This window comes from Tiliqua scincoides, chromosome 3 (assembly GCF_035046505.1).
Source record: "Tiliqua scincoides isolate rTilSci1 chromosome 3, rTilSci1.hap2, whole genome shotgun sequence".
NCBI lineage: Eukaryota > Metazoa > Chordata > Lepidosauria > Squamata > Scincidae > Tiliqua > Tiliqua scincoides.
The window spans coordinates 13,222,436-13,238,178 of NC_089823.1; the positions used below are offsets into that span (position 1 = coordinate 13,222,436).

The window sequence follows — 15,743 nt, forward strand, 5'->3', positions numbered from 1 at the left end:
AATTCAAGGAGGAGGGAGACATTTTCAGGTGACATTCTGAAGTTTTGGCTCTGCTGGCAACCTACCACCTGGGATTTCTCTACAGTTGGCTGGTGTAATATTGCACTATTACAGTTCGCAACAGTGGAGTAACATGGTATCAGGTGGCAACAGGTAGGCAGAGGTTGCCAGGATTGAAAAGATGTTTCCAAATGTGGGAGTAATCATACCACCCCAAATCAGGAAAAAAAAAAAAATTAGAGACGAGGCTATATAGCTTTCCAAACTGGGTTGTAGTGTTTCTAAATTTAAGCCTCAATTATATACCAGGCAAAAGTCATACAGCAAATTTGAATGATGATGCACAGTAGCAATTCTTAGGTCCCTTCTATTGTGATAATACACAATAAACCAGAAAAATGCTAATGCAATTCTGGGCATACGTGTTTGAGAGTAAGAGCAGGGATGAATGTAGCAGTTTCTTCAGGAAACATCAGTTTTACACCTGCACAAATATATAATGCATGGATGCTGTAAACGCATGTGCACCCTTGTCTGAGAGCCTTGGCCCAGTCATGTTTCCAAGGTACACGTACTTTTGTTTAAAAATGTATTGCACCCTGCAGCAACTGAAATGTGTGGTGCTGCCTTAAGTCTGCATTGTATCCCGTGGGATTTGCTTACAAGTAAATACACATAGACCTTGGTTGTGATATCATTTAAATTGAGGAGTCCACAGTTATGGAGTGAACTGTCCAACTCTTGTTGCTTTTGTTGAATTGATTTTGAAAAGTCTGTGCAATATAGTACATCAACAGCCTTGAAGCACTGCTAAGCATGGATTTGCGTACATTGAACAAATGGTCAAAGAAGTACCATCTTCCAGAGAATTAATTCATTTGTGATCATTTTTCTAAAAAATAAAAATAAAACCATATCTGGTGTGAAAGTAGTTTCTTCCACACCCATAAAGCTTTCTCTGTGCTTGGTATCCTCGTAGGATTTTATTTTTCAGGCTGGAGGTAGGAAGTGGCACACTGTAGTGAAAGCACAGGATTGTGAGAACCTGCAGCCCTAAGCCCCAGGCATGATACCTCTGTTGGCCTCAGCTTTCCCTTTATGAAATTAGGGTGATAATATTGAATATGTCCAGATGCTACGTCTCATGTTGTTAGCTTGACATTTGTGTGTTAAATGGAATTTCAGGTGCAAGTGCCTGAAAAAGGAAGTACATTCTTTGAGAGCTGATAGCATGATTCTCACTGTTCAGACAGCAGAAAGGATCCATACTGAGTCCACCAAACAAGGTTCATGTGAACTGTGGAGTTATGATATGGATAGGTCTTGAATCCAGAGACTGAGATAATCCTTGAGAGGGGGACCTTGAAATGTAAACTTTCCTATTAAATAGGCTTGTCCAATATCAGTTGTGTACCGGTGGGCCCAGGATTTTCCTTGAATTATACTAGTGTGTAAGTCACAAGTGCTAATGAACAGCACAGTTGGACATTCAGTTTCTTGCATACAATTGTGTGCATGCATTTGGAAACTCATGTAGATAGGCCAGTGTGAACCAAACTACATACAAAGAACCAGCTGCTGTGATCTGCAAAAGAACGCTCCACAAGGACGTCTTTGCCAGCTATTTGTGTGTACAGCCTGATTCTTACCAGCCTTTCTCTGTGAGGTTGTTTACCTATTTATAACTTGGAGGAATTTGACATTGTGATACGATCTTGTCTGACGGCGAGTTTAGCCACAACAAAAATGCTATCCATTTGAAGCTGGATAACTTCACATAAGATACCCCAAGATCTACAGAATCTCAAAACAGCAATGGAAACCTCTGTGGAATAAAATGATATGACAACTGAAGAGCAAAGGTGTGTATGTCTTGTGAAGCTGTCTACGTACAGGATTGTCTGTGCTGATTTCCACCCTTGATTTATAGCCTACACAAATGCATGCATGTCTACACAAACGTATGACAGCTACATTTTCTTGGGAGAAAATTGATCAATGTGAACCGAAGGTTAAGATATGCTAGCACAAGAGGCACTGTTCTTGTCTTTGTGTTCTTTATTGAGATACAAATTCTACAAAATAATAGTATGGACATTTCACCATATTTGTTTTCTCAGACATACAGAAAGTCTGACAGTAATTGCTTAGTTTAAAAGGTTTAAATTACACTTGCAGCTCCTTTTTCACCAGTGAAACACTGGAACCACAGTCTACCCCCAGAATGAGCTCAGTATGCAGGCTTAAACATTCCACTGGGATCAATTTGAGTGTTTGGCTTTTCTTTGCCAAAGCCATTCTGTCTTTTCAGGCTCAAAAGACTGTTCTGTAAATACAATCATGCATGACCCATTTACTTAACAAAGTCTGGGCAAGTAAATGGATCAGTGAATTAAAGGTGGGGGAGAAGGGATAATTAATGAGAATGGTGTTGGTGTACTCTGAACAATCTTTTAGATGTGACCCCCAAGGAAAAGCAACTATTACATACAAAATGTGGAAAATCCATCTTGAGCGAAAACCAGAAAATCGTATGATTGGTTGTTATGCTCTTGGGAGATCTCAGCTCTTTTCATTCACTCTTTTCACCATTTAACTATGGGCTTTCCCCCCTCCTTCAGTCTGAGTGCCAAACCATTTCCATGTTTAGGAGGTTATACACTAATCGTAGAGTTGATGTGAATGGTTCAGCAAATCAGCACTTTACCTTCATTGGGATTAATAATGGGCATGATTCCTACAAGACTCACAGTCCAATCCTACACAAATCTCTCCCAATGTGCACTGTAACTGCTGGGGATGCACTTGAAAAGGTCTCCTTGGGGTAAGTGAACTTTTGTTCACTTACCCTGGGGAAAACCTTTTCCACCACCATGGGACTCCTTAGCTCTATGCCAGCTGCTTAGTATGTGTACATCTGAGGTGTGTAAAAGCAGCAATAAGGGAGAAGGAGGTGGTTAGTGCTGCCAATACCAATCTCCAATCCACCTCACTCCCCATCCTCCACCCTGCCCAGGAAAACCTTCCTTCGTTCCTGCCCCGTTGCTGTCTCACCTGCCTTTTCAGGTTTGGCAGCAGGCCTTCTGCCCTGCCACTGGTTCTGGGAGCATATGCAAAATGGCTATCGGCAGCGCATATAGTGCACTACCAAAAGGAAAACCTTTTACAACACTGAAACTCTGGTTTGCTGTCATAAAACCTTGCATATGCTGGCTCAGTCCTACAAAGGATTGGGCCATGAGTGATCTGTTCACCTGTGCTTTCATCCCTACACCTACCATGAACTAGTGTTTTGCCCTGGGCTGCTGGGCCAGGGCTAGAGATTCTTTTGGATCTGAAGAAGAAGCAAGTCTGGTTCAAGGTTGTCATAAAAGAACTTAATTTGGCTACAACATAACGGCATAAATCTACAGGAGCACCTCTAGGCATCCAGAGGCACCTCTAGGCAACCGCTTATAGCGTTTAAGGCAATTCTGGGCAACACAGCCTGCCAGTGTCTAGCGAAGTCCAAGAGCAAAGCAATGGCCAGTTACAGGGCCTTATATAGATTAGCTGTTTATTCCAGCTGTCCTATCTGGAAATCGGTGCTAATTGGCAAGAAATAGACAGCAAAGTGATATATGTATATGACTATTGCCTGGGTTCACATCATTAATAAGACATCAGGCATGTGCAACAGATAATGGCCAAACTGATGCCAGCAAGATTTGTTCCCATCATTAGAGAGAGGAACTATCAAGCCGGTGCATCTAAATTAATACATATAAAAAAAACGAACATAGCCCGGGGCTTTGAACTAGACACGTCTTATCACCCCATTCTTATATCATCGAACAGGTACAGGTGCTGAGGTCTTTGGTTCTAGTCCAACTTCTTCTTGCTTCCCTTGGGAACAGCTCAGTGAAAAAGCAGTCAGCTTCCAGAAGCTGGGAGACACACAGAAGATGACTGTCAGGCACAGGAGATAGTTGCCGGCCTTGCACCGGCCGTTACAACTAGTTTGCCAAATCCCTGACTTACCATTCAGAATATATTTTATTATTATTTATTATCATCCCTCCAAGAAGTTTAGAGCAACATCCTCTCTTTCCCTTTTTATCCTCATAGCGACCTACATCCACCACACTGTACTCTACACCACACTGGCTTTCAAAAGTTTCCATAATCCTGATCAGTCTATTGGAAGTGGCAGGCATCTTGAATATGGTCACTTTGGAATGTGCTTCTTCCTGCCCCCTTTAGCACTCCTGCAATGATCTGAGCTAGGGATCAATCTCTGGGATTAATAATGGGTCACATTCCCACTAGACTGAAAAATCTTATGTTATTCCCCCTCTTTTCCAACCCCCTCTTTTCCAACCCTTAGCCAACATAAAGTCCTGGTCTGCTTGAGCTGGATCAAGATTTTGCTGAACATAAGAATAGCCTTGCTGGCTTAGGCCCATGTGGTCCAGTAGTCACCAATTTGGATAAGGTGCTGACCTTTTTAAATATACGTATGCAGCTGCTACATGCATTGATTCTCACGCGCCAACAGATTCGTACACGACATTAATTGCAACTTGGTGAATATCTCTGGTTAACTTGACTACAAGAATCTATTAGCAAATGGATGTCTTGGCAGGCATCCCCTAGAACTGCCCCTAGAGCTGTTTTCAAACTCTCAGGGAGTTTGAGGACCACAGTAAGTCCTTGCAGGGGAGGGGAGGGAGGCAGCCCTGCACAAGCATCTGCAAGGCTCCCCAGCCGTCTAAAAGTGAAAGTGGAGTGATCGCACTCCGAGTTTTGCAGAGGTGGAGCACAATCACTCCACTTTCACTTTTGGAACATCAGGGAGCCCTGCAGACGCTCGCACAGCGCTCCCCTCACCCCTGACGGACTGCTGCAGGGACTAGTGAATACATCCCAGTCCCTGCAGCTCCCCCCTTAGCAATGCGATCCTGGGGATTGCGTCACTGCCTTTCCCCTACCCCCGCCCCTTAAGGGGGCAGAGACCAGAGACTGGGGCGTTGCAACACCCCAGTTTGAATAACTCTGCCCTAGAGTGAGGGCCAAGGAACGCCCTCACTCTGGTTGGCTTTCAAATGGCACTATCTAGTGATACCATCACATAGCATCAGTCCTAAGCCAGTCACATTAAGGGCTCCCTTGTAGGGAAAATCCTGGGGAAAATGGACACCACTGAGAGTATGGTCCAAGCATTCCTCAAAAATCTCAACTTTACATCATAAGAACATAAGAACAGCCCCACTGGATCAGGCCATAGGCCCATCTAGTCCAGCTTCCTGTATCTCACAGCAGCCCACCAAATGCCCCAGGGAGCACACCAGATAACAAGAGACCTCATCCTGGTGCCCTCCCCTACATCTGGCATTCTGACTTAACCCATTCCTAAAATCAGGAGGTTGCGCATACACATCATGGCTTGTACCCCATAATGGATTTTTCCTCCAGAAACTTGTCCAATCCCCTTTTAAAGGCGTCTAGGCTAGACGCCAGCACCACATCCTGTGGCAAGGAGTTCCACAGACCGACCACACGCTGAGTGAAGAAATATTTTCTTTTGTCTGTCCTAACCCGCCCAACACTCCATTTTAGTGGATGTCCCCTGGTTCTGGTATTATGTGAGAGTGTAAAGAGCATCTCCCTATCCACTCTGTCCATTCCCTGCATAATTTTGTATGTCTCAATCATGTCCCCCCTCAAGCGTCTCTTTTCTAGGCTGAAGAGGCCCAAACGCCGTAGCCTTTCCTCATAAGGAAGGTGCCCCAGCCCCGTAATCATCTTAGTCGCTCTCTTCTGCACCTTTTCCATTTCCACTATGTCTTTTTTGAGATGCGGCGACCAGAACTGGACACAATACTCCAGGTGTGGCCTTACCATAGATTTGTACAACGGCATTATAATACTAGCCGTTTTGTTCTCAATACCCTTCCTAATGATCCCAAGCATAGAATTGGCCTTCTTCACTGCCGCCGCACATTGGGTCAACACTTTCATCGACCTGTCCACCACCACCCCAAGATCTCTCTCCTGATCTGTCACAGACAGCTCAGAACCCATCAGCCTATATCTAAAGTTTTGATTTTTTGCCCCAATGTGCATGACTTTACACTTACTGACATTGAAGCGCATCTGCCATTTTGCTGCCCATTCTGCCAGTCTGGAGAGATCCTTCTGGAGCTCCTCACAATCACTTCTGGTCTTTACCACTCGGAAAAGTTTGGTGTCGTCTGCAAACTTAGCCACCTCACTGCTCAACCCTGTCTCCAGGTCATTTATGAAGAGGTTGAAAAGCACCGGTCCCAGGACAGATCCTTGGGGCACACTGCTTTTCACCTCTCTCCATTGTGAAAATTGCCCATTGACACCCACTCTCTGCTTCCTGGCCTCCAACCAGTTCTCAATCCACGAGAGGACCTGTCCTCTAATTCCCTGAGTGTGGAGTTTTTTCAGTAGCCTTTGGTGAGGGACCGTGTCAAACGCCTTCTGAAAGTCCAGATATATAATGTCCACGGGTTCTCCCGCATCCACATGCCTGTTGACCTTTTCAAAGAATTCTATAAGGTTCGTGAGGCAAGACTTACCCTTACAGAAGCCATGCTGACTCTCCCTCAGCAAGGCCTGTTCGTCTATGTGATTTGAGATCCTATCTTTGATGAGGCATTCCACCATCTTACCCGGTGGTTAAGAACTGGCTTATCTTATCGTTTCAGTTATGTCAAAGCAGGGAGGTGGAGGCTCAGTTCTACTTAAATGGTTGCAGATTCCTTAAGTATATTTGCAAAATACTTAGTAAAATACCTACTATTTTTGCAAACTATTTGCTGTGTCTGAGTTATTCCTTTCCAGACCACTGCATAGAAGAGAGAAACGCATATAAGAAGCATCGGACTGATTTTTCACTCATAAGTGTCACTGCTCCCTGAAAGCTGGTAAATCGTAATGAATTTTAAGTTACAAGTCAGAAAACGACATGATTAGATTATCTTTTGTACGACTTGTTTTGTGTGTGCTTTCTTAAAATTTCTTTGGGAGATTGTATTTTTATTTGGGATCTGTAAATTCCCTTTCATCTTGTTGAGCTGCAGTTGGTTTCAAACATTCACTGAGGGGGTGGTTGGGTAGGTGGTGTTATTCAAACCCCAAGTAAACAAAAAACACACAAAAAGAGAAAGAAATGCAGATTCTTCTAGCCTTAGGCCTTTTGGGGAAAATTGTTTTGGAAGCTAATGGTTGGTTGTCATACTGCTCAAACAGAATGTAAGAGAAAGATTTTTAAGAAGCCATTAATATTTGCAGTCAAGAGTCTTCCATTTAAAAAATCTACAGTGAAAAATGAATTAATTAGAATGCCCCTGGGACATCGAAGCTGCTTAAATATGTTGCTGGAAAAGTTAATTAATCACCAAAGAACAAGGTCTGCAAAAGGGCATATGTACGAGTCATAAAAGCATTGATTCCTGAATGATAGTATTTTCCCCCTTTACTCCCAGGAATATTTAAGCTATTGTACTGCTCAAATCTCACTATTTGTATTATCAAGTGTGGTTCAAATGTTCAGTAAGAGCCTTGGTACACCTCAGAAAACAGATGCATGATTGTTTTAATGCACAAGAAACTGCCTGCAAATAGATGTGTTGCAACCTCAAAAATTACATTTTTGTAGATGTACACCTAGGGTGTTTCCAATGTCAGTGTAAAGGAGGGGTGACAATAAGGCCCGCAGGCCAGATACAGCCCACGGAAGCCCTTTATCTGGCCCATGTGATAATTGGGCTCTCTCAGTATCACCATCCTTTGCTCTCTGTTGCTGAACTGTGAAATTTCACCTCTGCAGAATAGGTGCTGCTGAAAGAGCAGTGTTGGAAGAGTCCAGTTATCATGCTGGCTGAAACAGCAACTCAAAAATCATTTGAGTCCTCTGAGTGCCAATCTTTCATAGTGCTGCTTCTGACAAGGCACTGGGAGGGGGAAACAGAAGGAGGCTTCAGAAGACTTGGAATGGTACAGGGGGAAGGGATAGACAAAGCAGGGGTGGATCTAATATTTGTGTTGGGTGCGGCATTAGCGCTATCAACTCCAGAGCCTAGGTCAACCAGGCGGGTAGACCTGAGCTCCGGATTGAACTTGGTGACCTCTGTGGCCAAGATTTGCTGGGTGGGTGGGAGGTTGCTCCCACCTGGCCTTGGAGCCCAGGTCTACCGGCTTGGTAGACCTGGGTAGCCAGTCTCGCTGGTGCCCACCCAGTAGGTGTTCCCCTGGCACTCAATTTTGTTTCCAACCAGATTTTACTCCCAGCGCCCTTGTCTGCTGGCAGACAGTTTGGCGGGGCCATGCACCCATGGCGCTCCTTGGACCCACCCCTGAGACCAAGTGGGGTGAGAGAGGGAGAAAGGAGATGTTGGGAGAGCCCAGTTATCATGCAGGCTGCCCTTTTAGCAGTGCCGCTTCTGTAGAAGCGTCACTTCACAGAACACCTCTCAGCTGCTGAGCTGTGAAGTGATGCCTTGGCAGAAGTAGCACTGCTGAAAGGGCAGCCCACGTACTAATTGGGCTCTCCCATATCTTGAAAATCTCATATGATCAAGATTGTAATATTTTCTCTTCTGTCATTTGCAGCTAATGAGTTCCTGAGTGAGAACAATGTGCTTATTTCTGGTTATCACCTGTTTAATGGCATCACTTCCTGCTTAATGACATCACTTCTGGCCCCTAATAAGCACCATGATTGCCATTCAGCCTGCTGTATGAAACGGGTTTGACACCCCTGATGTAAAGTACAAATTACTACAAACACACTTGTTGTACAGGTACACATCAAGGAGCCATGACTGATGTGGTTCTACCCTATAGCACCTCCTTATTGAGTGCCTCCATTGATGGAGGTGGAATTTGGACACTTGTGTAAGCATGGCAGCCATCCCTTTGCAGTGCTGAACTATATCAGAGGTCCTAGTCTAGCACTCTGCCATTGAGTGTGACCATCCAGGTGCCCCAAGAAAACTCCAAAGCAAGGCAAACCGTACTGAACATGATTGCTGTATAGAAAAGGCTGGCAAACATAGCATTTTAAATGAAGGCATAAATACCCCCTGGAAGCATTAACAACCAGGCACCAGAATTGTTTTGGCACTGTTTTAAATTTTCTGCATCCCCCAGCAAGTTGAATGGCTTTATTTTCATCTCATAGGAGGACCAGGCACAAGGATTCCAAGTCGCTTTTTTTGCAGTTTAATGATGTAGAAAAGTAATGTGGCCATGTTCAGTGTGATATAAAGTTGATTAGCGCCGTCCCCTCTCCTCCTTGCCAGGTTTCCCTCTTATATAAATGCGATCTAATTGCTGGCCTTATCTTTAAGCTGCTCCTTAAACGACTTCTCCTCAGGTCTACTTAAGACTCATGTCTCTTTGTATGTTAGGCAGACCCCGCACACATCTGTGCACACCCAAATGAGAATTGTAATGAATACAAAAACAACACTGCAGTGTGATAAAAGCTTTCATTAGAGGATCCTTTAATAGAACCTGCTGCACTCCCTTGATTGCATATCAACAGCTAATGAAATTGTCTTGGTAACAAGAGTGAGAGGGTTGTAGTACATCCTCTCTTGAGACTGAAGTGGAAAAGACAATTGTGCCGTCATGAGGAGGAGGCTATTGATTGTTCCCAGTTTGAGTCTGATTGCCCTTAAGAGGAGCTATAACAAGAAGATCGTCTCAAAATTGGCTTAAATGATTTTGTTTTCTTAGAAAGTTATCGCTTTTGCTCTCATGCAGGAGATAGAAATACGTCAAGCTGTTGTCAGCATAATCTCAGGTGGGAGATGACCACAGTGAGCTAAAGAGTTATCAACGGGCGAACATGAAGTCAGCCATCTGCAATGCTTTGCAAGTGCTGGGAGGATTTAGTGGAATTGGAAAGGAGTGGCAGAAGAAGATAGTGAAAAAGACCTAGAGCAGTTTTCTGCAACAAGGTTGGAGGGGCTGTTAGAATAAAGGGGGGAACTCCACTGCGTTTACTTTGATCAGCTATGGCCCAGAGCCGATGGGTAGTTCAGTCACCTCGCAATCACCTTCATCCTCCCAGGTCACCTCTGCCTCAGTTGTATTCTTCTCTTTATTGTTCGAAGCCATCGGTGTTTAGTGGTAACTGCACTGCTCTTAACAGCGCCTGTGTAACTATGGTTCAAGCCAGGTTGGCAAACTCTGTTTTGAGCTAAGTGTACCTAGCTCAAAAAGGGGGGGAACACATGAACTTGTGAGGTGCATCTGATTTCTTTATTATGGTTAGGACAGCGTTAGATAGTATCATGTTTGCACTAGCAGCAATAAGGAGGGAGCTAAGTTTAGAGAAACTGCCTCAAGGTAGACTTTGCAAATGACATTATGAGGGGTCTCCCCCACCTCAAAAAATGTTGTTGTTCCTGCATTTAAGGTGACTGTTAAATTTAATCTGTATTCTTCAACCTTTTCAGACTCATGACTTACCTGTAATCTCAGCCTACAATGTGTGGCCCGCTTTTAGTTGTTTACTATATACAGTATGTTCATTTTGCTCATTCTCTCCCTCTAGGGTGAGCAGATGTATAGAAAGTCAGGGCTCTTGTATCTTCTAGTAGTTGTCTAGAAGAGGAAATTTAGGCATTTTGTCATGCAGAAAGTGGGAAAAGCTACTTTCCTTTTTACACTGCTATGAGTAAGGACAGACATAACATGTTATGCATTTGAGGGCAAATGGTTTGAAGAACACACATGAGGTGCCCTCCAAACAAGTGTATTAGTCAGGATGCATTGAACATGTGTCCATATACACCACACGGAGAATGTTTCACCAGACTTAACCCAGAGTCTCTCTTGTAAAAAGTCTCTCTTGTTCTTTACATCTGGCCATCGTGTCTCTTCCTTCCTCACCTTCTTTTTTCCTCTTCCTCCTACTCCCTGTCCCTTTTCCTCTTCAGTTAAGTAGAAAACAATGACAGAAAATGGAGTGACGTAGATTGAGATGTGATCCATTTGTGTGTCCAGATTGAAGAGTGAACTCCTGATCTGTACAGAATATTGAAAGTGTCACACTTCCCTTCCAGAAGGGCTAACTTTTCCCTTCTGTGTAACCCAAAAGGCTGCAGACTTCTGTTCTAGGAGTAATTAGCTCAGATACGATTCTTCTTTGCTTATTTTTGTATTTCACATTTGGACATAAAATGCACCAGCCTACATGCTGTTCTCTTAAGTTTCAAAGTACAAAATTTAATAACATCAAAGAACAAAGTGGAAATGCAATCAGAATGCATTCATGGGAACATATCTTCAGGACTCAATTTTTTCTAGGTCTTCCCGGTGCTATTGATTCATAAACATTATAACAATAGTCGGCCCTCAACCAGTATTATCATATGCTGTAAGATCCAGGTTTGGTGACCACTCACAAATCATGTTTCACCAGACGGCGTTGAGGTTTGGACCACACAAACCATGGTTTAGCATTATGTCTGTTCCTCTGTTTGTTTTTATGCAGGAGGGAATCCCAAAGGAAAATTCGCCCTTGGCCTGGTTCAGAACGAATGGAAAGTTTATGTCAAGAGACCGCTAGATCGGGAGGAGCAGGATGTGTATCTCCTAAACATTACAGCTACTGATGGGCTGTTTGTCACTCAGACTGCAGTGGAAGTGATTGTCACAGATGTCAATGATAACAGCCCCGTCTGTGATCAGGTAAGTTGGCAAGGCTGATTTATTATTTATTATATTGCCATTGGCATGCTCAGACCAGCTAACAAAATTTCCATTGCAATCTTAACAAAGCAGTTAAGATAATTAAGTATAGAATCATAACAAACATAAAACATCATAATAGGGAAGCTTACTTCTCATGCTGAGTTTGGTCTTTGTCTTGGCCACTGTCAGTCTTCTAGCAGTGGAAACAGTTCTGGCAAATGGAGACCAGGAGTTTTATGGTGCCTTTGCTGCTAGCAATTGGCAAGCTTCTGTAGCAGCAGCAGTGATGGCAAGTGAAGGGCTTGCTTTCTCATCCCCTCCCTGTGTTGCTGACAGTTTGTGGTTTTAAAGCAGCCACAGTAATGGAACACAGAAGGCTGTGTTTGCCCCTCCCTGTGCCTTATCCCATTCATTATATCATACTTACAGTGGCATCGCTAGGGGGTTCTGGTGAGTGTGGGCCACACCGAGTGACTCGCACAGGGGGGTGACGCAACTACTGGCCAAAATTTTTTAAATCTTGGTATGTTCGAATAATACCATCATGTTATGTGTCATTCGATGTATAATTTCATACAGAAAGCAATGAAACAAACTACATTGAAATATTTCTATTCTACCCAAAGCTATAGCCAAAAAACCAGTGGGACGGCGCATTGGTGCATCACCACGTCCATCGCCGAGGGCGTTGCCCCGCTCACTGCACTGCCCATGAGGGAGTCCATTCTGGGGATGATGTGCTGGCCTCCCGCTCTGGGTGTTGCGAACCCTAGTGACACCACTGCATACTTGAGTGTTTACATAGAATCAGTGTTATTCATGCATTTGTTTACTCTGTGTGTCTATAGTTGGGGGGCTGATACTTTCTTGGCTTACTTTTGCAAGTTCAGACCCTGACTCAGCACAGTGATCACTTGATAACTTAAGAGAAGCTCTGTACCCTCATTGTACCCAAAATCCTGTTTACCCTTCCTGTTATTATATTCTGACATTTCTGGTTTTGTTCTTAAGGTTACATACATGTCATTATTTCCCGAAGACATTCCTCCGAACAGAGTCATCCTTAAAATTGGCGCCAAAGATGCAGACATTGGAACCAATGGTGAAATTCACTATTCACTGTACGGCTCTGGGAACAGCAAGTTTTTCTTGGATTCAGAAAGTGGTAAGATGACAAGGATTTTCACACTGGTACAGTGTTGTAGCTAGAGGGGGGTACAAAGCACTAAGTTTGCAGAGAGCCTCACTGCAGTATGCAAGCAGACCCTCCCCTTTGGCGCCATCCCAGGCAGTGGGAGCAAAACGGAGGCACTTGTCTCTATTTGCTGCCACCGTCTGGAATGGCTCCAAAGGGGGGGCCACTTGCATGCTACGGTGCTTTGTACCCCCTCTAGCTACGCCACTCCATTGATAATGTATGCATTTGCCGTACGGTTTGTGTGTGACTCCAGAAGTTTCATGTAGAGTCCTAGAAGTAATATTTGCTGTTTCTCATGAAGTGAACTAAAGAGACTGTGGACTCAATCCTAACCCACTTTCCAGCACTGACATAAGGGCAGTGCAGCTCCGAGATAAGGAAACAAACATTCCCTTGCTTTGAGGAGGCCTCCATGAGTGCCACCCAATTACAGGATGCACCACAAGTCCCATTGACACAGCTTTGTCAGATCTGGAAAGTTGGTTAGGATTTGGGCCTGTGTTAATTATTCCTGAGCAGAGTGTAGCTACTTTTGTTAGTCTGGAGAAAACTAAAAACTCTGGACCAGTGTTGACGAATAATATCGTCAACAACAACCCTGCAACTATCTTTCAAAACCAGGAGTGAATTATTTGCTCCGCAACCTCTGCATTTGCCTTATCAAGGGAGATCAGCCGCTAAACAATCAAGGAGTCCTGACTTTAGAAAGATAGCTGTTGTTGCTACAAAGGACAGGTTAGTGCACAGTGGTGCACAGTCATGGCAGCTTCTCTTTTCTCCTCCCTGAGAGCTGGGAATAAAAAAAGAAAGGAAGAAAAAGGAGCTGTTGTTGGTGATGTTCCGCCCACCCTGAGGCCTGTTCGTCTCTTGGTTGACTCGCTCAAGAAATCTAGTTTTAGCTCAGTGACTGATAGCCCAATCCTATGCAGGGCCTATGGCAGTGGATCTCAGTATCCATTGCCATAAGTCCCAGTTGAGTGCTGCAGGAGCAGTGTCACCGTTTTGCACTTCGCAGCCGACACCCCCTCATCCTTTGACTCAGCAAAACCTTTGAGGTATTTGTGAATTAACTGAAGCCTTCCAGGAATTGATCCAAGTTCATGTCTACTCTGGCTCATCTCCTGAACTGAAGCTGCCGATTCCATGAGCGAGACAGAGGTTTTTATTCAGATTGTAAAGGTTTCTTAAATATGGGAAAGGCATGAACTTTTCATTGAGAAGCAGTGTATAAATACTGTTAATAATAATAGTTATTATTACTATTATTGTTGTTGCTTTTTTTCCATCAGTCGCACAGAAAATTCATGGTCTCGTGCATCAGGAAGTAGAATCGTTTAAATTCAGCACAGGCATTGCCAAATGAAGTTGCTCACAAATTTTAATGTGGCTCACATAATGAAAGCAAACGAGTCTTGGAAGCTTGGTGGTTTGCCACGTTCCATGCGGTGTGTCTGACACACAAAATACAAGGGTCATGAGCTGTGCTAGTCGGGAAGCTGAGATGTCAATTTGTGAGCAACAGGGACTTCCATAGTTAATTATCTCATCAGTAGGTGTGAGGAACATTTCTTTCATGTTCGAAGAAGCAAAGAAAAAGCTGTGAAGGTAGCAAAAGACTGAAGGTAGCAAAAGCCCCCGAAGGCATGCACGTGCCTGGAGGTTTTAAAGGCACATGGAACTGAGGCTGGTACTTATCCTGGATTGTGCACTGGTAGGTCTTGGAGCTCTCTTCAGGGCAATAGCATCCCCTGTGACTGGCAGACAGTATGATGTCTCTGGATTGGCCAGCCACAGTGGCGTATCTGCAGGGGGGGGCGGCATGATTAGAATTGCAGGCAACACACTGTGTAAGTGACCCCTTGCAGTCGCCGTCAGAGCCATTTTGGGCAGCATTGGCAACACAGCACGTTGCCATCACTGCCCCGGAACGGCTCCGGCAGTGAGTGAAAGGGGCCGCTTACGCTGTGTGTTGCAGCACCTGCAATACTTGCCGCACCACCACCCCCCATAGCTACGCTACTGGCCGTCCCTATTATGAATATTGTAATTTGTTCTTCCTCCCTTGCTTAATCAACAGAGAAGGGTCTTCTGCCTGGTGCTCTCCAGCTCCAAATTCTAGCAATTAACTTCGGGGACCCTGGTATGGAGAACATGCTGTCTATGTTTAGATCCATGTGTGGCACCCCTCAACTGACCCTGGCTCTGACAGAATGGTAGAGAGAGTTATCTGAGTAAACATGAATGATTTTGAATGTTAGCCATGTGTTGTTGTTGCTTCCTACCTGCAAACTGCACAAAAGCATTATTTTATTCCAGGAAAGGTGCTCATAACCTTTTGAACCATGAAACTATGTCCGTCCCCCAGCCAGATATAATCGTTCGCTGGATGCTCAGGAGGTGCTCTGTTTTTGCTGCCTTCTCGGGTATCAAAAGTTGTCAAATATGCAATCACAGCTAAATTAAGGCATCACATAAGAACCAAGAACTAAATTAACCCATTTTTCCCTGGCCCAAAAGGGTGCACATTTGGTCCCCATTACATATATGCAACATTGGGCAGAAGTGGCTTAAGGTATTGCATAAGAACCCAGGAGGGAGAATAACAATCCCAGTTTTGAATTTAAACCTGTATTTGAGTGTACTATTGGCATAACAGAGCACATATTTTAACTAATATTAATCAGGTGTTCAGCATTTTCTAGGGGTGCCCAAACCCCATAAGAACATAAGAACATAAGAACAGCCCCACTGGATCAGGCCATAGGCCCATCTAGTCCAGCTTCCTGTATCTCACAGCGGCCCACCAAATGCCCCAGGGAGCACACCA

The 15,743-nt window shown here is 44.2% G+C and overlaps 1 protein-coding gene across 1 annotated transcript in view; it reads left to right on the forward strand.

Annotated features, from left to right (window-relative positions):
• The window catches only part of FAT3 (FAT atypical cadherin 3), a 374,334-nt gene that overhangs the window by 289,380 nt on the left and 69,211 nt on the right, over positions 1-15,743 (forward strand). Inside the window, exons 11-12 of the mRNA XM_066620610.1 lie at positions 11,519-11,715; positions 12,730-12,883. Coding sequence (XP_066476707.1) covers positions 11,519-11,715; positions 12,730-12,883 — 351 coding nt within the window. The remainder of the gene's footprint in view (positions 1-11,518; positions 11,716-12,729; positions 12,884-15,743) is intronic.